Source organism: Echinops telfairi, unplaced genomic scaffold (assembly GCF_000313985.2).
Source record: "Echinops telfairi isolate 266 unplaced genomic scaffold, ASM31398v2 ScPeMD7_2;HRSCAF=8, whole genome shotgun sequence".
Lineage (NCBI taxonomy): Eukaryota > Metazoa > Chordata > Mammalia > Afrosoricida > Tenrecidae > Echinops > Echinops telfairi.
The window spans coordinates 40,041,881-40,069,361 of record NW_022103898.1 but is presented as its reverse complement, the minus strand read 5'-3'; the positions used below and the strand labels follow the sequence as shown (position 1 = coordinate 40,069,361).

At 41.0% G+C, this 27,481-nt stretch overlaps 1 protein-coding gene across 4 annotated transcripts in view; it reads right to left on the bottom strand.

Moving 5' to 3' along the window:
• Positions 1–27,481, bottom strand: part of POC1B (POC1 centriolar protein B) — a 130,547-nt gene that overhangs the window by 70,579 nt on the left and 32,487 nt on the right. For 2 of the 4 annotated variants that reach the window (XM_004700411.3, XM_045289603.1), the window contains exons 4-7: positions 23,255–23,434; positions 2,507–2,614; positions 2,272–2,387; positions 773–906 (exon numbers count right to left, since the gene is read on the bottom strand). In XM_004700411.3, coding sequence (XP_004700468.1) covers positions 773–906; positions 2,272–2,387; positions 2,507–2,614; positions 23,255–23,434 — 538 coding nt within the window. The remainder of the gene's footprint in view (positions 1–772; positions 907–2,271; positions 2,388–2,506; positions 2,615–23,254; positions 23,435–27,481) is intronic. The other 2 variants (XM_045289593.1, XM_045289599.1) reach the window with 2 other exon arrangements.

Below are 27,481 nucleotides of genomic sequence, written 5' to 3'. Positions count from 1 at the left end.
ACCCATGGGATAACTAGTTCATACACTTAAAAAAGGGTTCTTTTTAAACATTTTGTGTGTGTGTGTGTGTGGGGGGGGCTGTTATTTAACAAGCTCTATAAAAGCACCCCTCTTTGCCACTGGCAAGTCATTGAGAACCAAAATATTACCTTTCTAAAGGATAAAAATTTGTTATGAGAGAATGTGACGTTTTATTTGTAGACAAATGGGCTTTCTGGAATTGAACCCCAGAGCAAATCAGATTTGACTATCCAGTTGAAGTGGCAATGCTAGGCATGGGCAAGCTTCCCTGTATAAAGTCTCAGAAGAAAACAGTGAAGACAGGCGGGGAGGAGAGGAGGAAGGTGTTGGGCCATGCTTGCCAAATTTCCCCTTCCAAACTCTTAGTGAGAGAGGAAGGTAAGGGGATGAGGAAAGTCAAGACTATCAGAGTTGGTGAGACATCTGAAGAAAGAACAGCTGAGGTAGAGAAGAAGCTTAGCCACAAAAATGTTGAGTCAAACTTCAACTATATAATGATGAAGACAGCAGTAGAAAATTAATAGCAACTGAGAAAAACCAACACGGATTTTGACAAGAATTATAATATCTAAGTGATGTTTTGAGAAGAGAAAATATAAACTTTTATATATACATACATATATATATATATATACACACACACACAAAACAGCAATGCTAGCTACAGTTAGAAAAATAACATAAATATAGCACAATGGGTTAAAACTTTAAATACACATTATTTAAAAAGCAAAATACTTAGTGTCAATACCGTATGTCCTTGAAGTGTATATATCAGCCTTCCTTCTAAGAGGTCCAGAATCTTAAGGGTCCCATCTGATGAAGCTGTGATGAGATAGTTGCCCGAAGGATGGTATGATAAACTATTAACACCACCACTGTGAACTGATTTGTAGAAAATAAAAGCAAATTTCAGACATCAGTTACTTTTGTACTGTGTTCTCAGGAAAAGTTTAAATAACAATTTTGCTTCTCATCTGACCGTTTCCATACAGGCTAACATCTTCAATGATGCTATGGAGCATTTTTCACAATGTGTCAACATTCTCTGTGTTCTAATTGTTCTGCTTCCAGTGTTCCAGCTGCCCTGTCCCGCTTATCTCTTCCTCTTTGCTTTAGTGGTTCTCCACCTTCCTAATGCCACGACTCTTTCATACAGTTCCTCATGTTGTGGTGACCTCCCAACCATAAAATTATTTTCGTTGCTACTTCATAACTGTAATTTTGCTACTGTTATGAATTGGCCGACCCCTGTGAAAGGGTCCTTTGACCCCCAAAGGGGTCCCGACTCACAGGTTGTGACCGCTGCTTAGAGGAATTGCTGACCAACCCTCCCTCCTCTCTGGCATCTGCCTCGCTCGGCTTCCCAGATCCTACAGCTATTGAGGACTAACTGTCGTGCAGCTAGTCCAAAGGCATACTACGACACCCATCAGAAAGGCCAACCCCACTGAAGTACAGTCAGTCGGCTCAGGAGCTTGCCCAGAAGCGTTCACTCAACAACTGAGATTTTTGCTCAGAAGAAGTTACCTTGACACCAGCCTATGCAACCACGAGGTGTCGAAGGGATCAGGTGTAAGGCATCATCAGAACAAAAAATCTCACCATAGTGAATGATGGGGGCAGTGCGGAGTGGAGATCCAAAGCCCATTAGTAGGCCACTGGAGATCCCCTTGCAGAGGGGTCTCGGGGAGGAGATGAGCCAGTCAGGGTGCGATGTAACAATGATGAGAAATACAACCTTCCTCTAGTTCCTAAAGGTTTCCTCCCCGCTCCCACTACCATGACTCGAATTCTATCTTGCAAGACTGGCTAGACCAGAGGAGGTACACTGGTACAGATAGGAACTGAAAATACAGGGAATCCAGGATGGATGAGCCCTATAGCACCAGTGGTGTGAGTGGCAAAACAGGGAGGGTAAAGGGAGAATGGGTAGGAAAGAGGGAACCGATTACATGGAACTGTGTGTGACCTCCTCCCTGGGGGACAGACAACCGAAAAGTGGGTGAAGGGAGAAGTCGGACAGGGCAAGATATGACAAAATACCCATTTATAAACTATCAAGGGCTCATGTGGGAGAGGGGAGTGGGGAGGGAGGGGAAAAATGAGGACCTAATGTCGGGGGTTTAAATGGAGAGAAAATGTTTTGAGAAATGATGTACAAATACGCTTTACACAATTGATGTGTGTATGGATTGGGATAACAGTTGTATGAGCCCCTAATAAAATGTTTAAAAAAAAAGAAGTTACCTTGATAATGCTGCAGTAATTTGTTCACTCTTATATCCCAGATTTTCACAGTATGATCAGAACCTGCTGAAGCTATGCATGTCCCATTAGGGTTAAAATCCACAAAATTGGCAAACCTAAAAAGATAGTAAGATGGTCTAATATTAAAAATTTTCCTTATTATTATTCAAATTGGTATAATTAAATGCTTCTTAGCAAGCCAACCCATAGGCATACACAAAAATGGTGCTCTTACCCTACAGAATCTGAGAAATTATTAATACACTGCTTATTTGTGGTGTCCCAAATTTTAACAGTTTTATCCTCACTACATGATACGATTAGTCTTCCATCAGGTGAGAATCTGGAAAGTAGGAAAGAAGATTTTTTTTTAATGAAAGACACCTGTCATTCACCAACCCCACCGCATACAAACCAGGCCAGTCATATTAAATATCGAGGCCCCTGTTACCACACCCAGCAGCAAGTCTGTAAGTAAGCCCTTTCCAACTAGGGAAAAGGAAATCGTAACATGGAAAGAACCATTAAGACATGAAAGTATACACAAACCAAGTTTCCTTTTTTCCCTTTTAGCTAAATGATTTTGTTTTGTGGTATCTGCCTTTAGGTTTTTAGGCCAACTCTCCTCTTCCTCCATGCCAACCACTCTGTTGGTTGGGTTTTATAAAGCACTTATTTTGTTCTTTTGTCTACTGTTGTCTTGTGGGCTATCACATGACCCACAAGAACTTTTCATCCTGTTGTGTGTGTATGAAAAGGACTGCAGTGCTAAGAATTATGATTTAGTGAGATTATAAACAAAAGGATTCAGCTCCTCAGGATGGTAACTACTCTTGAACTCAAGGAGACCACAGAGAGCCAATGGATTGAAAAATAGGACAGCTCATTTACATTAGACAAGAGCTCCTTCAGAGACCTATGGAGACCTACAATTGACATGCTCCATGAGAAAACGAATGCGAACCTTCTCAGATAGCTTGTCTATTGTTTTTTCTGTGTGTGTCTATTGTTTTTATGCTGTTTTTCCCTTTAAGATCTTTCCCAAGGTTCTTTTTTTGTTAACTGACTTTTTAAAAAATATGATGGAAAAACGAAGATCCAAAACAAATTTCAGACTATTAGGAAATCCAAAAATAGTATTTTTAATATTAACATCTTAATCACAGAAACGAATGTTGACAGATTTAGGTCACAGGATGATTATATGCCAATTTTATTTGCAGTTCCCTCTACACTCCGATTACTATAAAAGACATCAATTGAGGGTGTGGATTATAATTGAAGGGTTTTTCTTTTTTGTTCTCTCTCTCTCCTTTTTTAAACTGGTCTAAAAAGAATTCTTTCTGACAGAAACTCTGGATCTGGCATTTATATATTTACCACGGGAAAAAAGATACATCATATGAAGCATGATTATATTCTGTGTGAAACAATAACCTGTAAAAATACAAGAATAAATTTTCAAGGAAGAAAAATTCCTTCCTGGATAATTCACCAAGGTTTTATAACAAATAACATTTGTTTTGTTTTGAGGGGCTTACATTTTGTTCTTTTTAACTTTTCTTCTTCTTATGATACAACAATGTTTACTGCTTTCATGTGTTTTTTAAAAACAGTAAATAGTTTATTGAATAAGTAACTTGCTTATCATACAATCCAATGGTTTAAGCACATTCACCACAATCAATTTGAGAGCTTTTTTTTTTGGTACTCATTGTTATTAGGTCCCTAGTGACTCCCCACCTTCCCTAAGAAACTATTATTCTAGTTACCGTCTCTCTATATTTACATATCCTGGATTTCATATAATGAAAATTGTACCCGGAAAGGCCCAACAACAATAACAAAGCAAAACACCGAAAAACCTCAATCCAATTGAATGCAGAAAAACAAACCAATGTTTTTATTTATCGTTTCCTGTAGAAAATATGTAAGATTCAAATGTGAAGAACCATACTATAGAATGCTTGAGAGAGGAAACGTGTTTTCTAGAATGAGAAAAAGCCCAGGTAGCACAAGTTATTTACCACCAGTTGCAGAATGACAAACTGCAGTGTGAACCCACTTACAGTGTGATATATCAGTTTCATATGGCCTTTCTACCCATGGTTTTGTCATCCTGCTAGGCTTTAAAAGTTATCCTGGTGCCAAGCCTTGAGGGCAACAGACTGTAACAGTGCAGCAAACTAACAGGACCACGGGTGGGGGTGGGTGGGTGGGTGGGGGGCGGGCCCAAGCGTAGCTCCCTAGAATGTAACAGAGGACAGCACTGAAGATCAGACCCAAGAGAGTGGCGGGTCTGTCCAGACCACAGGGGTGGGAACTAGGCGGGAGGGAAGGAGGGAGAGGAAGAATGGACCTTATCATGGCCCACCAAGCCTCAGGGACGGTATCCCTGCTTGGACAACAGAGAGGACCGTAGGGCCGACCCCATAAGTCACAACATTCCCTCACTGACCCATTGCACTACTAGGGACAGCACTTGAGACACTGTGTGGAAAGTGTTTCTAGTCTGCCCCCCACCCAGCAGGGTGAAACGTGAAGGCAGTTCAACAGGGCAGCAAGGGGAGCAGAGTAACAAAGTCCCCGAGGAATCCTGCAAATAGACTTCTGGCTTGGGGGACAGGGCTTGGCACCTCATCAGACCCAATAGGAAAATACCTGTGAGGGTCAACAGACAGACCTGGAAATATTTATCGGTTTTTGTTTTGTTTTGTTTCTTTCACACTATATCTATTTATATAAGATAGGCAGGACAAACAATCCTGAAGAGAAAACAACGGGACCAGCGGTCCTGGGTAGACATGAAAGAGGAGGGGGCATGGGCCAACAGACTCAGGGATAAGGGAACAACAAGAAATCTAAAATTGATGGCGAGGAAGGGGTATAATGCTGGGTGGGGTTTGATCAAGTGCAATATATCCAAATGGAATTATTGAGAGCCAAATGGAGGGTGAGCATGTTAGTGGGACAGGAGGAAGATGAAAAGAAATAAAGGAAAGAAACAGGAGGCAAAAGCTATTTGTAGAGGTATAGCTATAGTCATATACAATGTAAATATATAAATTTATAATGAAAGGGGTAGAGGCCAATGTACATATATTTATGTTAAGTATTACGATGGCAGACAGACTTTGGGCCTCTACTCAAGGCCTCCCTAGACACAAGAACACTTTGTTCTAATAACCTGGCACTCTTTGATACCTTCCTGACATGATCACTGAAAACAAAATGGGTGCATAAGCAAATACGGTAAAGAAAGCGATGGTGCCTGGCTGTCAAAAGATGTAGTGTCTGGGGTCTTAAGGGCTAGAAGCTAAACAAGCAGCCATCTCACAGGGAAGCAAATAAACTCACCTGGAAGAAGCACACCAGCCTCTGCGATCATGAGGTGTCTGGGATATCAGGTATTAAAGGATCCAAAACAATTATATTGATGTGAAAGAGGGGGATTGAGTGGAGACCCAAAGTCCATCTGTAGACAACTGGACATGCCCCCACAGAAGGGTTACAAGGAAGGGACAATTCAACCAGGGTGCAGAATAGCACCAACAAAACACATATCATTGCTCTAGTTCCTGAATGCCCCCCCCCACTGACCCCCACTACCATGATTCAGTTCTACCCTACAAATCCAGCTAGAATGGAGTACACACATTGGTACAGATAAGAGCTCTCAACACATGGAATTCAGGACAGATAAAATCCTCTGGAACAGTAGTGGGAGTAGAGATATCATGAGGGTAAGGGGATGGGGTGTGTGGGGGTGGGCTGGGTGGGCGAGGAAATCCATTATAAGGTGAGATATATAGCCTCCTCGGGAGGGGGATGAAGCTCTTACACGGAAGCCTAGTCAGACAGTGAGATACAGTGGCAGTAGAACCAGGAGACGGCACAAGATGGCACTGTAGGTTTTCCACACACAAAACAAGGCAGCTACAGTGTGTACACCAAACCACCATGCAAGAAAGCTGAGTGCCTTCAAGCAGCAAGCTTGCTGGCAGAGTGCGATGCCTCCAGAAAATTAACAGAGCTTGACCCAAGCAGAGGCCTAGCACAGAGGATCAGAAAGAGACTTGCCTGTGGGTGCGTGTGAAAACAGGCTGCTCTGACCCAGGAACTATTTCCTTGGTGCCACTGATCTTGAATTGTAACCTATTACTTTCCTCATAAACGCCATAATTGTGAGTATTGCCTTGGAATTCTATGGAGCCATGACAATAAATTACTGAACCCAGCAGAGAAGCAGAGTGCCAAGGGAGGGAGGGAGAAATGGCTGGTCTGAGCACTGTAATATGGTTGGCTGGTGTAAGTATTGGTCAAACGTTTGGGGAGAGAAGAAGCGATTGCTGACTTCATAGGAATCAGCTTTAGCTGTTGATCTTGATGCTTCCCCTTGTAAAACTAAAGGAGATCAGAAGCTTTTACCAGGCCATTTCACCCCACCCCCACCCCCACCCCCACCCCCGCGGAAGAAAAGCCTGGAGACCTGCTTCTGCAGAGTCAGCCAAGAAAATGCTAGGGAGCAGTGCTAACTGTTCACACAGGGGGTTGCTAACAACCCGGGGAGAGAAAAACCTACTCCATATGCGATAAATCTAATTTGCTATGTAAACTTTCACTGAAAGCACAATAAAACGTTATTTGTAAATCTCCACATGAAAGCATTTCAGTAATTGTAAACTAACACATGGAATCAAATTTTGTTCTTAGAAGCTACCTTTAATAGCATTACTTAAAGTGAATATTTTAAATAACAAGTTATTCTAAGAAATTAATTGATTCTTACAATTTGAGAAAGTAGTAAAGAGGAAAAATATTCAATGAACTCAAATGACAGTTTCTAATAATGTACAAAAACACTCACCACATGACATTATTGGCCAATGCCCACCATCATTATTCAGCCTACATTTCAGTGCATATTTTGAAATAGATGAGTTCTTACCTACAAGAACTCATTCAATCCTCAAAATAACCCCACAAAAGAGGTGCTATCATGAGTCTCAACTTACAAATGAAAAACTGAGGCACATAAGCAATAAGTAAACTGCTAGACACAGTCTGTAAGAAGAGATATCCAGATCTGGACCTGGAACTCTGCCTCCACAGCCAAACCCCTGCTTTAACTCTGACTGACATTTCTGCTACTGGCCAAATTACTCAGAGCAGTATCAATCACAGAAAGTTCTAAAATAGAGAAAAAATATATAAGAACATGCTCTTAAGAGGCTATGCAACCAGTGTCTATCTCTCTAGCTATCTCTCTCTGTGTGTGCGTTACCGTAAACTATAAATAAAATAGGAATGGTCTTGTCCTTGGAAAGTTTATTGAAAGTTCATAGAATTTATGTTCACTCATTCAACAATTTATAGAGCTACTGCCAATATCGGGTATTGTCCTAACTGATGGGAATATAGTTTTGAATGAGACTAACAAGACCGCTGTCATGAAGCTTTCATTCTAAAGAAGAGAAAGGAGCAGGCATACAAACAATGTAATGCTAAATCCTGGTAACAATAGGCAAGAAAAAGATATCAACTCATCACCAGAAGCTCCACAGAAGATATTTGATCTCTCTCTTATGATCCATTTCACATCTGTTCTAGTTTTTCATACTTTCTGCTTTCTTTTCAGTTGAGGTTTTAATCGGTCTTACCTTGTTATGGTTGTTATTTATTTATTTAGAGTGTTTGTCAGGAGAGGCCAGTCCCTGGAAAAGGCCATCATGTTTAGTGAAGTGGAGGGCGGTGGAAAAGAGGAAGGCCCTCAAGGAGTCAGATGGACACCCAGGCTGCGACAATGCGCTCAATCGGGGATAGGAACAGTCGTGAGGCTGGTGCCGGACTGGACAGTGTTTGGTTCGGTTGTACAGACAGTCAGTCCCTGTGGGTCAGAACTAACTCTATGACAACTAACAACAACAATAATAATGTTTTTCTGTTAATGAAATCAAGGATACGTAAATCTATAATCAGTAACTGGAGTAATGTTTCCTTGGGGATACGGCAGGGAAGATTGGGGGTGATGGTGGTGGGGAGCTAATATGATGAGTACAAGAAGAAAGAAAATGTTCTAAAACTGATTGTGGTGATGACTGTACAACTCTGCTCAATGTGACTGAACTATTGAATCTTATGTGAATTATATAATAAAACTGTTTAAAAATGTACTTTTAGGGAAACTTGTGAGTAAGTACAGCCAGCTAGCCATTCATCCTGAGCAGGAAGGGGGAGACATTCTAGAGCTAGGAAATGAAAAGGATGTAAACTTCTGCTGTGTGGATAATAAGGAATGTGGCTGGAGGAAAATGTGTGCCAGAGCGATGGGGAATGAAGCCCTTTGCCATCAAGTTAATGCTGACTCACAGTGACCCTCTAGGGCAGAGAAGATCTGCTCCATAGGGTTTCCAAGACTGGAAAGAGTAAAGTTGCCATGTATTTTCCTGAAGAGGATAGTGTGTTACAACTGCAGACCTTTTGGTGAGTAGCTGAGCACTTTACCATTGCACTACAGCTCCTAGAGGGAGGACAAGAGGACCAAAGGGGGCCTTCAGAACAAGGGTGAAGGTGACTCTGTTCTCCGCATTAGATTCCCTGCAAATGATCTCTGTGTGTGTGTGTGTGTGTGTGTGTAATTTTATTTTTTTGTCTTTGGAAAGGATAAAAGTAAGGTTGGTAGCTTATTTCTTCTGTCCTCTATTTATTTTTAATTAGATATATTAAAAATAGCTTAGCACCAACAAAACAGTTTCTCTTTGTCCTAATTTTAACCAGAAAAAGTTAGTAAGAGGTCAAACACCACCTAATTGGACTGTTAATTTTAAGAAAGCTATGAAGATTTTAATTTTTACCAAGAAATGAGCAGATTTTAAAACTCTCTTATTCAGTCATACTCAATCCTCTTTTAAAACCCCCAGCGGGTGTGGCACCAAGAAAGACATTACATTAGTCAGTAGTGACTAATGCATGAGCAGTCAGGGACTGCTGGTAAGGCGTCTGAGGACTTTACTGAACTACTATTGAGTTCCCTAAAATTTATTTGCACTCATTTGACACTGTTTCTGGAAAAACTGGCTCACACGTCCTTGATGGTAGCTCAAGTTGTGTAACAGGAGTTCTTAATCTTGGAATTCATAGAATTTCTGAAGCTGTATGTTCAATTTTATTTGTATGTGCATTGTCATTATAGAACCAAAGGTTCTCTTCATAGAGAACCAGGAACCATAAAATGTTTTTAATTGCATTAAGAAATTAAAAATCTTCTTTAGACACTTCTTACCATTAGCGCTAATATTCTATAAAAACACATTTTCGTAGCTCTGGGGAACAGAGTACGCACTGTCCCATTTCTGTTAAGAAGCAAACCATTAGTTAGAGGTACCCTGAGGCCAGTAGCCGCTCACTAGGAGAAACTAGTACAAATCAGACTGCACAATAAACATCTACAGTTCTGCAAGTCAGAGCCAATTCTGTAACTGCCAGTTCTTTAGCCTTCTGACACTTATAACTACTCTGGTCATGGTTTTGTGTTTGTATAATAATAAATGAGTTAGAATTATATTCAGACCTAAAATATTCACACATTCATTTAAAAGAAACAAAACAATAGGAATAATAATAATCTTTTAAACCCCAGCAGTAGCAGTCTGAGCTTGGTTTGATAGGATTTGGTGTTCACGTACTGAAAGTGAACTTCATGGCAATAAACAAAACATTTAGGATTTTTAGTGTTGGCTACCAATGGAAGACAAACAGATAGTTTACTGTAATCACAGGACTCATTCTTACAAATTCTGGGACAAAAAAAGCAGAATGAGAAACATCTAAAAAGATAAACTATGTCAAGAAACCTATCCATTATTTTGTTGTCAACTTCCCTTCTAGGAAGTACTATGGAAGTAGCCTTGCATATATAAGTACTTAACAGCATAAGTACTATGTATACTATACAACTGTTTAATACTACTCCATACTAGTATAACTACTTTGGATACTACTCCATAGAATGAGTATTCGGGAAAGAGATACTCCTGTATATCTTGTACACACCTCCAACTCAACAAGCCCAAATATGAGTTCAACATCTTCCTCTCCTGACTGTTCCTTCTCCAGTGTTCCCTTTCTTAGTAAAGGCTTCTCAAGTCAGAAATCTAGGAGCCATCCTCGATCTCTCTCTTCTCCATTTGCACACCAAACTCACTGCCATTGAGCCAATTTCAATTCATACCGAAGCTATAGGACAGAAAGGAACTGCCCCTTTGGGGTTTCCTTGACCTTTAAAATCTTTATGGGCGCAGGCAGCATCACCTTTTTCCTTTGGAGCAGCTGGTTGGTTCAAATTGCAACCAAACACATAACCCACTATACCTTCAACCCTCCCTGTTTCTTCACACCAGTTGGCCCTGCTGTCTTCTATTTTCCACAAGCAACAAAGGTTTTTATCTCAGCGGAATCGACTTGATGGCAGTGAGTAGTAAGAACAAATCAGAACACTTCTCTGCCGAAAGCCCTTGGGGATGTCAAGCACCTTAAGCACTGCTGATGGGTTCTCTAGGACTTGCCTCCGGCCACCTGCTCCTCATCAGTCCACTCTTCTGGCATCTGCTCCTCTCAATGCAGCGTTCCGATGCCTCAAACACCCATCTCAACCTCTTCACTTGCTGTACTGTTACTCATCTTCCAAGTCTAGATTCAGAGTCACTGTTTCATGGATATTATCCCTGAACTGCCTCCACCCACTAAGTTAGCTCCCTAGGACATGCTAAACCTTTATTACTTAACACTTAAAGCACTGGCACACCACATTTACAACCAAGTGTTCTATATTTGCTTCCTTGATAGAATATAAACTCTAAGAAGAGAGATCACATCTGTCTTATTCACTGCTATATTTCCAATTAATGAGAAGGCACAAAATACTTAGTGAAAAATAAATGCTTTAAGGGTTTGGGACTAGTTTAGTACATTATAGCCAATGAAAGTTCATGCTTAAAAATCTTTGCAATTCAGATGGCCAAAAGGTTAGTTATAGCACTGCCAACAACTGAAAATTAAAGGGATACATTTTCTCCCTAAAATTAATGCTGGAAATGCAATAAAGCTAATTGTTACCTACATTAATTATTAAGCATCTCGAATATTTCTTAGAGGCAAGGTTGGTGAGACCTCCTCTGACTTACTCTGGACATGTCATGAGAGACAGTTCCCTGGAGAAGGACAGCATGCTTGGTAAAGTAGAGGGCAGCAAAAAAGCGGAAAGCCCCAGACCACATGAACGGACATAGCGGCTGCAACAATGGGCTCAAACATAAGAATCGTGAGGACGCACAGGACCAAGTAGGGTTTCGTTCTGTTGGGCATAGGGTTGCTATGAGTCAGAACTCACTTGACAGCACCTAACATTAACAGTAATTTTAAAAAGTAGTTTTATTGGCATATATTTCATATACCACACAATTTAATCATATTCAGAGAAGTTGAGCAATTATCACCACAATTAATTTGAGACTATTTTCTGGTTATCCTCATTGTTTTTAGCTCTCTGCTTCAGCATCCTCCTGCCACCACCCTTGGTAATTATTGATCCAGTTACTATCTCTGTAGATTTGCCTATCCTGGATTTCATACACAGAAAAATCAAACAAAACATAAAACAGGAAACAAGCAGACAACATACCCCCCACCAAAAAAAACCCAAAAACGATGACAATGTCTAGACAAAACGTAGAAAAACTTCAATCAAAAAGAAAGAAAAAATTGAAAAATGCAGCAACTTTAAAATGGATCAAAAGTGAGATCAAATGATAAAGTATAGCATTTTAACCTAATTACATGTCATAATCAACTTTACAATGTTATCCGTCTGAGAGCAAGGCTACTCACATGGCCAGACACACATTCAGAGATTCACTGAAGAGTAAATCATGTGTAGACCCAGCAAATCGATTTTGGACTTCCACTATTATTCATAGTCTTCTATAAATCAAGTGTTCACAACTTAAGCTCTGATACCACTTGTAAGCTGTGCTCAACATCAAGAGTTTCTGCAGCATTTTTCCCAAGCAGGAAGCAAAATTTCACAGCACACGCTGTTCTCTTAAATAGGCCATCACAAAAATGAGGTTCGAGCAAAACTGGTTTTACAAAAAAATTCACTATGACCAGAGAAAACCTTCCTAGGTGACACCACTGTGCACAAACTTGGAGAGAGTTGCTTGATGCTCACCTTGAGGGAAAACTGCATACTGGAGCTTTTTTCCCATTTGGGGGTGCTGGCGGGGAGCCCCTTGAATATCTATGGTTTATATATGTCTCTGGTTCACTTTAGAAACATCATTATCTTTTCAGGATAGAGAACATTATTAATCATCCTCTGAGCTATAAGGCAATTCTATAGCTATAAGGCAATTACATAGCTAATGGTATGGAATTGGAAACACTAAGAAAAGGAAATTATTAAAGTATAAGCTGATGTAAGACTGTAAAACATGAATTGCTGACTTATACAGATTAAGCTCTTAAGTAACTGGACACTATTTGCACAAACAATGGGGGTTGGTGGTAGGGAAAACTTTCAATAACACTCATTCACAAAGACAGAACCATGCCTACTAAAATAATACATGTAATAAGAAAATAAAGAGGGCATTAAAATAGTAAATATGGTAGAATTACCTGTATAAGGTCAAAATGACCAGAGCAACTCAGATTTCACAGAACACTTAAAGGGCACAGTGAATTTAGAGTTAATGGATGAGGAACAATGTGAAGAAAAAGGTGAGATTGGTGATATAGCTCAAAGCGATGTAATCAAAGTTAATGAGCTGTACATGCACAAAGGGCTCAAGTGCTGTATTTGTTCCAACTGCTTTCTCATCATCAATGAAATAAAAAAAGGCGTCTTTAAAAAGTGATAAGCAGAAAAAGACAAAACCAAATCCTATCATTCAAACACAGTCACACTTAATATTGGTTGTGGCAAGTATATTATCTTTTGCTCAGACAAAATCAGTACCTAACCCACCGGCATCGAGTTGATAGTGACTCATATGCATGATTCTTACATTATAGTCATAATGATGGTGAGGATGGTGAAATAATTAGTCTGATGCTAATCAAAGTGTTAGAAACAACATAATTTGGGATTTAGTTTGTTAGGAATCTAAAATATCAAAGCCCACTCCTCTTCAGTAAAAATTCCTTTTAAGCTTAATCAGTAGGGATGTTCCAACTCAGAAAGGCCTTCAGCAGGACATGCCATAGAGATGAATAAGCAGGTAAAAAGCATCCCCTATTTAAACAATGGCGCTTGATGCCTCAGGGTGGTCTGATAACCCTTGGAGAAATGTAGGTAATTATTTCCTATAATCACTGCAAAAACCTGCTTCATTGTCTGAGGTATCGATAGTTCCTGCAACCATGTAAAATCAGTTTTGGTCATATAGTTTGGGGTATAAAATTTGCTTGATTTTCACTGGAGTTTTGAAGACTCTTGGAGATAGCAAACCCCACTATTTCATTATGTCTCAAGCTTTCAGGATATACTTCAAGAGTTTCTCAAATCTCTGTCTTTGGCTGAAACAGTGACAGACATTCCTAGACCTTGTTCACAGCAACAATTGTTGTTGGGTGCCATTGTGTGTTCCCACCCAGAGTAACCCTATGCACAACAAAATGAAACAATTGTTTCCATGCTTAAGTACAATGTTGCAGTCATGGTGTCAATCCATCTCCTTGAGGGACTTCCTTTTTTTCATTGCTCCTCTACTTTACCAAGCATGATGTCCTTCTGGGTGACACATCTCTCCTGACATGTCCAAAGTATGGAAACAAAATCTCGCCATCCTTGCCTCTAAGGAGCACTCTGGCCATACCTCTTCCAGCCATACCTCTTCCAAGACAGATTGATTTGTTCTTTCAGGAGTCCATGATACTTTCAATATTCTTCTCCAGTACCACAGTTCAAATGTCTTTATTCAATGTACAACTTTCACATGCATATGTAGCAAATGAAATATGATGTGTTCAAATCTAAGAACAATTTGTTCCTGAGTGTGGCCCTGCTCAACACTAACCCTCTCAGAGATCAGTGAAGATATGGTGCATAGTAAAGTGTAGTTAAGAAATCAGATGGTGCCAGGCTATCAGAAAGGATAGTGTTTAGGGTCTTTAAAGGCTAGTCTTTAAACAAGCAATCATCTAAGTCAGTGGTTCTCAACCTGTGGGTCTCGACCCCTTTAGGGGTCAAATGACCCTTTCACAGAGTTGCCCAATTCATAGTAGTAGTAAAATTACAGTTATGATGTAGCAATGAAAATAATTTTATGGTTGGGGGTCACCACAACATGAGGAACTGTATTAAAGGGTCTCAACATTAGGAAAGTTGAGAACAACTGATCTAAGTGATGTGTCAGCTAAGTCACAACAGATGTACATTAGCCTGTGTGATCAAAGAACGATTAGTAGTAATAATAATATACGACAGAGGTGGGATTGTATCAGAGCTTAAATTTTGATCATACTTTTTTGCAAAAGGCTAAGGATGGTAGTGACAACCCAAAAGTCACCCCACATGTTAGGTCTTTACTGAATGCTTTCTGATCATTAACCAAGCGCGTAGATAATCTTGCCCTCAGGCAGAATGCCTTGGATAATGGATTGCCTCCACTGCTCCTTGGCCATCCCAGGGAGGGGCAGTCTCTAAAGCACTTGCCTATGCGTGTCCTTGATGGAAGTTACCATATTTGGCACAGTATAGGGGGTTGCATAGTCATGGTCATGCCCTATCAGACTCGCTGAATGCCTTGGTCAGAAGGCTGAAAACCAATCTCGTAAGCCCTCCTATCTAACAATGTACCTGACTCAATCATGGTTCCTGTTTCTGTGGTCCTGCCTGTAATTGTGATGCATTGGTCAGCCACCAACCTTTTTTGAGTTTCCTTTGCTCTCCCATGCCCTTCAAAAAAGCATTATATCTCAACAAACCCTTGGATGCCATTTCAACCTCGTACTGGTGGTCCCCCTCATCCAGATGCTGTCTTATGTCTTTGTGTTGTCTTTTTCTCTTTCAAGACTTAATAAATATTACCTTTAAATTAAAAAAAGAAAAGAAAATACCATGGCTTAAGTCAGGCACACCACAGTCCTCCAAGCAACATCCTTACTTTTGAATACTCTGTAAGGAGGGCTTGTGTAGCAGATTTGCCCTATGCAAGACATCTTTTGATCTCTTGACTGCTGTTTCCATAAACATCGATCCTGGATCCATGCAAAATGAAATCATTGACAAATTCAAGCTTTTCTCCATTTATCATGATGCTACCTACGGGGCTGGTTATAAAAATTTTGTTCTTCTTTACACTGAGTCATAATCCATACTGAAGGCTGAAGTACTTGATGATTTTCACCAAGTGATTCAAGGTTGTCTCACTTTCAGCAAGCAAGGTTGTATTATCTACATATTGCAGTAGCCTCTCTACAATACGCCTTCCTCTAATCCTGATGCCACATTCTTCATATAAGTCAGCTTCTCAGGTGATTTGCTCAGCATAGAGATCGAATATGTATGGTGAGAGGATACAACCCACATGTCTACACCTTTCCTGATTTTAAAACATGCAGCATTCCCTTGTTCTGTTTCCACAACTGCCTCTTGATAAGTGTATAGATTCTGCATAAGCACAATGAAGGTTATCTAGTTTGTTATGATCCACACGGTCAAATGCCTCTGTTGTGATCCACATAGTCAATAAAACACAAGCCAACACTTTTCTGGTCCTCCCTGTTTTGAAGCCATGATCCATCTGACATCAGCAATGATATCCCTTGTTCCACATCCTCTTCTGAATCCAGCCTGTCAGCTCCCTGTCAATGTACTTCTGCAAACATTGTTGGGTAATGTTCAGCAAACTTTGACTTGCATGTGATATCAATGATATTGCTCTATAATTTGAGCATTCTACTGGATTACCTTTCAGTTAGAATGGGTAAGGTACAAATATGGATCTCTTCCAGTCAGTTGACCAATTAGCTGTCTTTCAAATTTCCTGTCGTCATAGACAAGTAAGTCTTCATCAGCCTGTCAAAACATTTCAATTGATATTCCATCAATTCCCAGAAACTTGTTTTGGGCTAATGCTTTCAGTACAGCTTGACCTTCTTCCTTCAGCACCATTAGTTCTCGTCCATCTGCTATCTCATGAGATGGTGAATGTTGACTAGTTCTTTTCGGAACAGTGAATCTGTGTATTCTTTCCCTCGTCTTTTGATGCTTCCTGCATTATTCAATATTTTGCTCATATAACCTCTTAATATTGCAACTCGGGGCCTGAATTTTTTTCTTGAGTTCTTTCATTTTAAGATATGCTGAGCATGTTCTTCCTATTTGGTTTTCTAACTCTAGGTTTTTGTACATTCCATTACAATATTTTTACCTTGTCTTGTCGAGCCTCCCTTTGAAATTTTCTATTAAGCTCTTGACTGTATGCTTTCTTCCATCTGCTTTAGCTACTCTGATTAAGATCAAGTTTCAGAGTCTTTGCTGACACCCACTGTCTTCCTTTCCTATCTTCTAATGACCTCTGCTTTCAGAATTAAAACTGCAACCGTAACAGCTCTGAATTTTGCCCTTCCTACATGTCATCTTTACCATAAATTTAGTTTCCGGGTTAAGTTTTCCTAAATTATGCCATTATTAATACTTTTCATTTACTTTTTTTCCCATAGTATGTTTTCAAAGCTGGCTGGACAGATTTCTTCCTTTCCAAAAGCCCCAGCCATTTTCTTGGCTATTCTTACACATTTTACACATCATCCATATTAATTTCGGGATTGGCTTGTCAGATCCTTTGGTACATCATCCATTTCCAGCTTTGGAAGACTAGTGGGTATCAAACTGAGATCCCTATTATCATACAAATGGACGCAATAGATGTGGCGATTGTTTTAAGCACTAGAGGCAGCACTTACTTGTGAATCCTAGGAAATGGGAAACGTTGTTTCCATAGGTGAACCCACATCTATCCCAGATTTCTGTTGGAGGCACTTTTTAAAGTTTGTAATCTAAACCATATGCGGTAATTACATAGTATGGTGTCAATCTGAGGATTCAGAGTGAAGGGGTAAAGTCTAGCCTGTCAATCAGGCCATGGCTTGATGGCCTCATTTGGAGAGGCGAAGGAGATCAATAGCTTGCTGGAGGCGGGACACATGCTCACTTCCCGAAAGACATCCCTGTGGAGAAGACACATGACTGTGGAGAAGACACATGAAGAGAGGCTGATGGAGCCAGACCTCTGGAGCCGGAGAAGCCACATGGAGACCCCTGCCAGCGCTGACATGTTTACACCGCCACTGGATCCACAGGACTTCCCACCCACTGGCCTGTGATCTTCCTGCATTTAGCGTCATTGCATGTGTTTCGTGAGTCTGAAGAGGACTTTATGGACTGGTATTGGACATATGGACTAATATCAGACTTATGGACTTGATCTGGACTGGGCTGGGGTGTTTTCTCAATATTGAATTGCTTGTGTATAAAAGGCTCTTTTTTATACACGTGAGTGTCTCTATGAATTTGTTTCTCTAGTCTACCCGGACTAATACATACCATACCACAAGGATGTAATGGCCAAGGAAGGAGGAAACTGAAATCTGAAAATAGAAATGCTAAAGAAACTACAGGGGGGAGCTCAGATAAGCAGAAGCCCCAGAAATCTGCCTAGGAGTCGGTTTGCATCTTTGTTCTAATATGACACTATCATCCCTATTTTGCAGGGGAACAGACTAAGGCTCAGGAGTACATGTTATTGAGCCTGTGCTCTTAAGCACTACCTTAACCAGCCTCTTTGTAGAGTGTCAACTGAAAGACACTGGGTCAACAGAGAAGAGGTATCTTCTTATGAAAAACTTAGGAAGATCAAGAGGTAGTGATTCTGTCTCTGCCTGGCCCAGGAGACAGGCTCCTTGCCTATCAAAAATGATAATTTCATTTCTTTAATATATACCATATATACTAGTGTATAAGTCGAGTTTTTCACCACATTTTAAATGCCATTTTTGTGGTAAAATTAGGCTGATATTTGGGTTGGCAAATATCGAGTATATACGGTACTACTGGACTTAAAAAAGGTTGTAGAAAAATTCCATTATTTTTTAAACTTTTTAAAGCTCTCTTGTATATGTGGGAGGAGGCCTGGTGATAGTGGCTTTGCACTGGGCTGCTAACTGCAAGGTCAACAGTTCAAAACCACTAACTACTCTGCTTGAGAAAGATGGGGCTTTCTACTCCCACAAAGAGTTACAGGGTCAGAAATTCAGAGGAGCAGTTTTATTATACCCTATAGCGTCACTGAGAGTCAGAATGGAGGTGATGGCCGTGAGTTGTTTTTCAGTTTTGAATATGTGTAAGAAAGTGGCTCATCTCAATATGCTAACCAGACAAGGTTATCAAACAGGATCCCAATTCTCCCCCACCCCCAACAAACCCCACTTGTTTTAGTTCCAGAGTTCATGGAACAGCCTTCTGGTTATATTCTGACTTTGTTTACAAAGGAAGGCGGCTCTGGCTGCATGGTGAAATGCTTGAGTCCCTGTGGAAGTTTGCATTGGCATTATACATAAGTAAACTGGCACCTGCTTTTCTTTCAGACTTAGTTCCCTCTGCATACAATCAAAACTTGGTTTTAGGTTCTGTAAACCTTTTAGAGAGAGTCCTGGTCCAGAATGAGCCTACTAGGGTTAACTTCTTATGGAAAATTGCAGCCATTCTAGGAGCTGGACCTGAGTGGTCACTGGACCCCCTAGACATTGGCCTTAATCTTTTTGTTCTCCAAATGCCAAAGATGAACCGAGCAAAGAGATGATATTGTTTGTAACAAAGATCCATAATAATGTTGTAAAACACATATATGGAATATACTGTCAAAAAGTGAAATCTATATCCCACTACATTTAACCAAATTATTTATCAAAGAACATTCCTCCAAGGTGGCCTATGCAGAATTACAAATGATTCATTCACTCCTAATAGTGAGCCAACTGATTAAAAAATAAAATTACACCAAAAGGAACTCAGATCCACAAGATAACCAGGTATGCTGAGCATACAAATACCAATCTAAGCAGAGCTGACTAAAACAGAAAGTGAGGCCATGTCTCCATGCACCACAGGAATGTTCACTATCCCTGGACTTTAAAGATGCAGGTATACAAAACGAATGTTCTTTGAAGAGTTCATGAAAATTCCCAAAGAGCTACTGCCACATAGAAATCAAGCTAAGCCTACTCATCAACTTTTCATTAGTTCATTCTAACGTAATGAGCGTTCCCCATGTCATTCCATCCCAGTCCCGAACACTCTACAGCAAGTTTCCCAGCTGGGCGATACCACCCCCTGGGAGGTGCTGGAACAATTTGGGAGGGGTGTGCTGCAAAAGCGGGTACCTACACTTTATCACTGATTATGGGTTATAGTGCAAAAGTTTTTCATTGCCAAGGGAGGTCCTGAGTAATTTTTTTTGAAAAGGGGGCAGTAACCCAAATAAGTTTGGGAACGTATGCTCCACAGTAACTGAAAACTCTCCTCTGAGAAGTCCTTTACTAGCTCCTTTACTTTAGTCAAATCTCTGTTCAAATGTCACCATAGTAGAGATGCCTCCCCTGACATCCACAAAGAAAAGAACACTTCTCACCTACAAGTACCAGCAGAGTAACAAGATGAGAAGACTGAACTCTATGCTCTCATTCACACTCAATGCCGTCACATGGATTCCAACCTTATAGGACAGAGTAGAACTGTTTCTAGGATGGAAAACCTTTACAGTATCAGAGCCTCATTCTTTTCCTGCTTTTACGGCCGGTAGTTGTGGCTAACAGCCTGATGTTTAACCCACTGTGCTCCAGGTTCTTTCTAATGCACTGATAACGTCTTCCTTTTTCAATTCAAGGGAATAAAAGCTCTATCTTCTTGTTACCTTACATGATTTATATCTAGAGCACTTATCATTGATATATTTGCTTACTGTCTGCTTCCCTTCAGTAGAGGAACTTTCCGGATGTAGGAATATTGCCTGTTTTTACTTCCTGTGGTGCCCACACAATTGATGGAACAGTGCCTGCCTGGTAGGAGCACACAATGTGAACAGACTACTTGCAATTCCAAGTCTAATATGGAAGAGGAACTAAAGCTGACAAAAAGCCTCACAGACAGGGCAATGTGATGGCATAAAGGAGGAGGGGCACAGCTCAGCCAAGGAAGAAGGAAATGCAGAGCAGGGTAGTGCAAAGGGCATTCCAGCCACAGAAAGTAGCATGGGGAGAGGCACCGAACATGAAAGAGCACTGCACGCTTGGGGAACTCTGTATGGCGGCAGTAAGGTAAGGGGTGAAGGGACAAAAGACAAGGATGAATAGGGAGGCCGAGCGTACATTTCAGCCAGGAGTCACTGAGAGGCTTTATGCCAAGGAGCAGTTTGAACAGATTTGCATTTCACCAAGGTCATATCAAAGGCAAGATTGGAATGAATGTGAATCTCACAGGCAGTGAGAACATTTGGGAGATTACTGCAAGTCTGAGAGAGCTGGTGATTCTAAAACGAGGGTAGTAGTGGTCAGAATGGAGATAAAACAAGGGTCTGGGTTTTATATCACTGGACATGAAGATAGCCTCCACTCTGCTCCAATATCACTCACTTACTATAAAAACATAGTTTGATTGCTTTCTTTTAAAAAGAAGAGCTATTTTTTGGAAAGCATTCAGTCATGCACACACTAATTTCAGACCAGGCTAAATCCAAAAGCCACGCAACTCTATTCTCCTCCGAGGCAGCATCATTCATTCTCAGGTCAGTTCTTGCCAACCATGCCCCTCAGCCCTGACAGGCTTCAAGGAGCCGAAGGAAACAAGCCCATTGGAAAGGGTTGTGATTCCAGGAGGAGTGCCGGAAGCGAAACTCACTAGCTCCACGGAGGCTGACATCCTATTACCCAGGCCAAGCCTGAGCTGAATGTCCACTAGTGAGAGAAGGACCGATTCCTCACCAAAGATTCAGATGCTGCTACGAGAAAAAGGAAGAACGGATGCTGAAAGACAAAGTCAGAGAGTTCCCTCGCAGCTTGAGTTGAGAAAGGGGACCAACATTTCCAACCACCAGATGATGGTCTTTGCCACCTCTTCTGACTGACACTATCACTTTATAAACAAATACAAATGATTTAATGAGCTTTTGGGGAACTGCCATGTATGTCACCTCTTTAAATCCGACCCCAAACCCTTGTGGTCATATGCTGAGTGAATTCCAAATCAAAACAACCTTATAGGACAAAGTAGATGAGCCCCAAGGGTTTTCAAGGCTGTAACTTTATGGAAGCAGGCTTATAGTAATCTAAGGCCGTGACAGGAAACTAACCAACATCCACCCCTCGCCCTGCCCAAGGTGATTGGGCTGAGCCAGAAAGTAGAACTAAGCCACAGGCTCTCACTGTGATGTGAGGTGCTAAGCAAGGGACCCAAACGGGGCCGTCATTCTGGTACTTTTCAAACCAGTTAGAAGAAAGCTTTTGCTCTCCGTCTGTCACAACACTGTTGGGATTGAAGCCCAGAGCTGGCAGTGGCCTCAGCACCAGGGTGTTTTTGAGAAGGACGATGGCAATGCAGAAAGGCTCAGAAACGGATAGAGAGAGAGAGACCTGATGGTATCTGAGTCTCAGGCTCTAGTCTCCCTTCTTTAAAACACACTGATAACCCATCTTGAGAAAAGAAAAAGCGTGTAATTGAATTTCTATCACTTTCAACTAAAGGAGTCCTAGGTTTAGCCCTTCAAATTTCATTTTCCTCATATGCAGAATTAAACAGCATCCTTTACCTCACAGTGCAGATCTGAATGAGATGCACACTTGGAGTCCTTTAGCACTCCATCTTATGAATAAGGGGGTCTTCTCCAGAGCTGTTACCTGACAGTTAACAATAACCTCTACAAAAGCACTTACTTGTCTACCAACAGATTGTTGCCAGGATAGTCTCTTTCTCTATCATCACCTTTTCGAGAGCAAATACTATTGATTATAACTTCAAATCATATCTAGAATCTAACCACTTCTCACAGTCTTCACTGACACCAACCTGATCCAAGCCAGGGCCTGAACAACAACAGCCTCCTACCTGGGTCTCCCTGCTTTTGCCCCAACTTCCAACAGTCTACTCTCCACACGACTGTCAGAGCGATCTTGTTAAGGTGTAAATCAGAGTCATAACATTCCTCTGATGCACACTTTCCAATGTAACCTCCTCTTACTCAGGGGATGTGCGAGACTGGCCCTGACCTGACTCAGACTCCTTCAGGACTTCTGCTCATCCCTCTCCCTGACCCCTGTTCCACACCAGCCTCTTGCTCTTCCTCAAACATACCACCATACTCCCACCTCATGCCTTTTAGATGTGCTTCTCATCCAAAAACATTCCTTTCCCAAATTTCTCCAAACCTCACCCTCTCCACTCCTGTAGGTGACTCCATGGTCACCATCTGTGAAGCTGTCTCTGCCCATCTCTTTAAAACTGCAGTCCCCCCCCTTCCAAACTTAGCTCTATTATTCTCCACAACACTTAGCACCGTATGACCTACTATATCTATTTTCTTCCTTGCTTATTGTCTGTCTCCCTTCTCTGGAAGGTCCATGAAAGCAAAGGTTCTTGACTTTTGTTTACTACAGTGTTTCTAGCACATCGTAGTTACACTGTAAATAACTGGTGAATTGATGAATGAATGAAGGGATTTATGGCTTTCTGCTCTGGTACAGTGTAGTCCCCCGCAGAGACCTACACTGTTGACAATTCACAGGGCAGTGCTATGTGTCTGCTTGATGGTAATGAGTGTGGGTTTGGTTTGGGTCTTTTCTGGGAGCACAGCCAAGTATAAACCATAGTGTAAAAAAGAAGAAGAAAGAGGAGGACCGGAAATCTTCTAACAAAACTGTCTGCACTTACTTGGCACAGCGCACCCAGTGTGTATGGCGGTACAAGGAGTATAAGAATCGCTGACGATACATGTTCCATACTTTGATAGATTTATCTTCAGAAGCAGTAACTAGAAATTGGCCATCAGCAGAAAAGTCCACACTTCGAACAGGGGCAGTATGAGCTTTAAATTCAGAAGATTTCCCCTTCCTGGAAACAAAGAGTTTAGTATTTATAATCTGTTTCATTTCATTTCTTCTATCACCTATCAACTTTGAAACACATAAAATGGCTAAACTCCTCTCAATACTAACAAAGTATTAAAAGGTTGGGTTTTACTGTATTTTCTGGTTTTAAACTGGCTTTGCTAATTAAAGCAAAAAGTAGTATTTTAAAAGAAAGACCCTTGTTGACTCTACCCTTACATGCATTTGCTGTTTTGATTTTAATTGAAAGCTAAGAAGATAATATTTTGGATAGATTTCCACCAGGTATTTTTTTAAGTTCCTGTTTTTCCTCTAGAAGTAGGAAGATGCAGTTGGAAGAATTTACAACACAGTAAAGCTAAGATCAATGAAATCTAGCTGTATGGACTGACGGACGGGGTTGGGAAGTAGGAAACATTCCACAGGGCATTTGCCAAATGACACCAGGGGCTCTAGCTTCCCAGTCCCCATTTCATGTTTCTACTCATCACTAATGAGAACTGAGATGCCCCAGAGTATCTGAGGCCCCCTTCACCGCTAGGCCCTATCGTATACTCATAAGCAAAGGATAAGTGGCAATAATGCACTTTATTTCTGAACATCTTAACATTTCAGATGCAGCGTTTGTTGCGGTTGCTGCTGCTGTGTGTCCTTTGTTTTTCCCCTTGTGATCAAGGAAAGGGAACCTAACATGAGACATTTGAGGAGAAGATGCAGAAAGATTGTTAAATTATTTTGGGGCAAGCTAGATACGCCACTCTTGCTCTCAAGCTAGACAGTGTTGTAGTTACAGTCAGAGTATTAGAGCTTCAATCCTAACAGCAGTGGTTTCCAATGGGAGCCCTCAGTCCACTTTGAGTTTTCACACAGACTCACACTCCCAAGTTCTCTTTCACCATTGGCCAGCGACAGCAGCGTTCCCACTCCTTTTCACTTCACTAGCCAGGCCCTGACCATCACTCCCCCCTAGGCCATCCAGAGAGGGAAATGTCTCTGGGAATCTTTGGGCACCACTGGAGCCTTAGGCTGTTGCTCTCCCTCATCGTGATTTGTCCTGTTTTTAAATGCATCTCGATACAATACATTTGAATGTGAGGTCTCTTAACTTCAGAATACATCTCATATTTGCAAATGCTCACACAGACTTCCCACAAAGCCACACCTCTTCTAGCATTGCTTGGTTTTCCATAGCAACATCTGCCCATTCCAAGATAGAGTATGGAAATCACACCAAACTACTCTCGCTCTCCTCTCCCCTACCAATTGGTCAACAAACCATATCCTTTCTATTGCCTAAGTATCTTTAGAATCCCTCCTCTTCTTTCTAGCCTTGCAATATTTGCCTCAATATAGACATATACTCATCAGGCTTTACTGAGATTATTGCAAAAGCCTCTTATCTGGTCTCTCTGCTATAATTTTTACGCCCCCACCCCCACCCCAGGTCACCTACATTCTGGGTCTCTGATTTTACTAAAAGCATAACTCCAAGCATGTAAATCCAAAGTAAATGGATCACTGTCCACTCCCTCAAAACAAACACACACACACACACACACACACACACACACACACACACACACACACGGCTCAACCGTGGTCAGGTTCTGGTCACTGCTTGAACTTTTGAACTTTGTATTCTTAGAGCAGTCACAGTGGTTCAGACACACTACTTCCTACTTCTATAACCCTGAACCGTACTCAGTGTTAGCAAGCCGATGACTACTCAGCCGAGACAGGCTCACCTGCTTTCAATCTGTGACATCTATTGCAACTACTGCAGTGCACAATGATTTTTGATATATGTATGAGACATGTTTCTTCCTAGATTTTGAGGACAGGGATGATGATTTATTCACCATTGTACCCCAACATTCGGAGGGGCAATACTTAACAACCTGGCTTACCCTTCAGGTAAAAGGCAAAGGTGACTTTATCAGAAAGTTCCATCACCTGCTGTATAATATGATTTACACTGAGAAAAATCTCTTAATAATAATCAGTATCTTAAAAAAAATAAAACCCAACTATGAGGGGGCTTTCTGTGACTAGTTCAATGAGGCTTCATGGACAATTTCAATGTGTAGAAGTCAAAAATAAGGAGTGGCCCAAAGGAAGCAGATAGAAAAGACTTGGCATTCTCAATGACCAGGAAACCAAGAGAAGGCAGTATGGTCTGCCTTGATCTTTAGTTCTACACTCCAGCTGGCTATCCTGATTGCGTTGTTCTGAAATGTTCTCCTTCATTCAGCCGAAGCTAGCCTAATCATTAGACCCCGTCACACAAGAAAAGCACATAAGAAAGTGATCTATGAGTGCATTGTGCTTGCTGTACTGATGTTTAATTTCTAGTTTCTCACCTTGTTTTGGTGTAGGCTCTGTGCCTCCAACTTGTTTCTCTACCTTTTTTTAAGATTTTACATTTTATTGGGAGGTCTCAGATATTATAACAATCCATCATTCAATTACTTGAACTACAGATTTGTTTCTCTACTTTCTTAGCCTAAATTCTCGTTCTCCTGTTGTGGGTAGCTCCTAGGCTAGCGCTGCTTCTATACTTGCTACCACTATTCCTTCCTTAGCCTTCCCCCTACCAGCTGTGGAGTCTGTCTGCAAATATAAGAATTCCTCCCATCCCTGTGCACACACGCCACTCTTGCTCTCAGGAGATGGATTTGATTTCTCTTTCCTATTAGTCTGAGTTAGCACTGACTTATTTTAACCAAAGAGAAGGTAGCAGACATGACACTGTGCCAACGTCCAGCCTTTATAAGACCCAACATTTTCTGCTTTTAATCTCCTGGAACTCAGCTGCCATGCTGTAAGAAGAGGGCAGGTGGAGAGCCAACATGTCCAACCAAAGAGCCAGTTACAAGGCCCTAGGCATGTCACTGAGGGCTTGAGCCCATGCAGCCCAGTTCCCAATTTAATGGAACCGAGTGAGGAAGCCTAGCCAACACTACATGGGATAGAAGCATCATTCAGATAAACAAGGCAGAAAAGTGTGAAAAACGAGAGTTACTGCTTTAAGTTACTAAATTCTGGGAAGTTACTAAATTCTGGGAATTGTTAGGCAGCAACGGATAAGGCATTAATCCCAGTGCCACAATCCATGGATGCCAGGGCCCCACTATGGCATATTAGGACACTAGAAACATCTGCAAAAGTCAATTGTTGTACTAGTATTAGCTAATACAAATAATGACCAATGTATTTAGCTCACCTCTCCTTCTAGAGGTAGTTCACTAAGATTTTCTTGAATTAGTAATGGGGGCTGGGACTGCATTGTACTGCAGATAGCAAAAACACCAGCCCCTATTTTCAAAGTTAAGAATTTTAGAAAATGCTTTTTATCTCTTCACCTACAAGTACCCTCTATACTCACATCCACACTATCGTTATAACATGTCCTGTCTCTTCAGCTGCTGTGGAGTTTCCCCTGAGCAGCCTGAGGGGAAGAAAACAGTGCCCAGTAGTAAGGGAACCCCGAATGTGCTTTCATTCATCTGGGAGTGCCCTGACCTGTTCCATCACAAATCTTAAAAGAGATACACACACAATGCAGTCAAGGAGACTGCTCGAAAGCTTATTCCTTACATTTTTATTAGGGGAATGATATGATGTGTGACATTTGTTCTATAAGCACTTGAGCAAAATAAAAGAAAAAAAGAGGAACAAATTATCAGAAAACAGATAATTGTTTAGACTACATATTCTTTCTATTTTTCATGCTTGTTTGCAAATTTACATAATTGAAAGTTTGCTTTGTTTAATCATGGATCATCAATACTTAAACTAAATGGGATATTAGGAGATTTAAACGGCATCTTAAAAATGAAGCAATTTTGGGGAGCTACTAATGATGAGTACCAGAATTAAGGAAAAAATATGAAGCAATTTATATTTCTGTCTGAAAATTTCCTAACAAAATTGTGGAGTCCAGTAATAAGTGTTACAAATCCAAGGCTAATTCTGGCATGGGGTTTCTAAACTACAAAGTCAGCAGTTCAAACCCATCAGCCAGATGCACTGTAGGAGAAGAATGGAATAA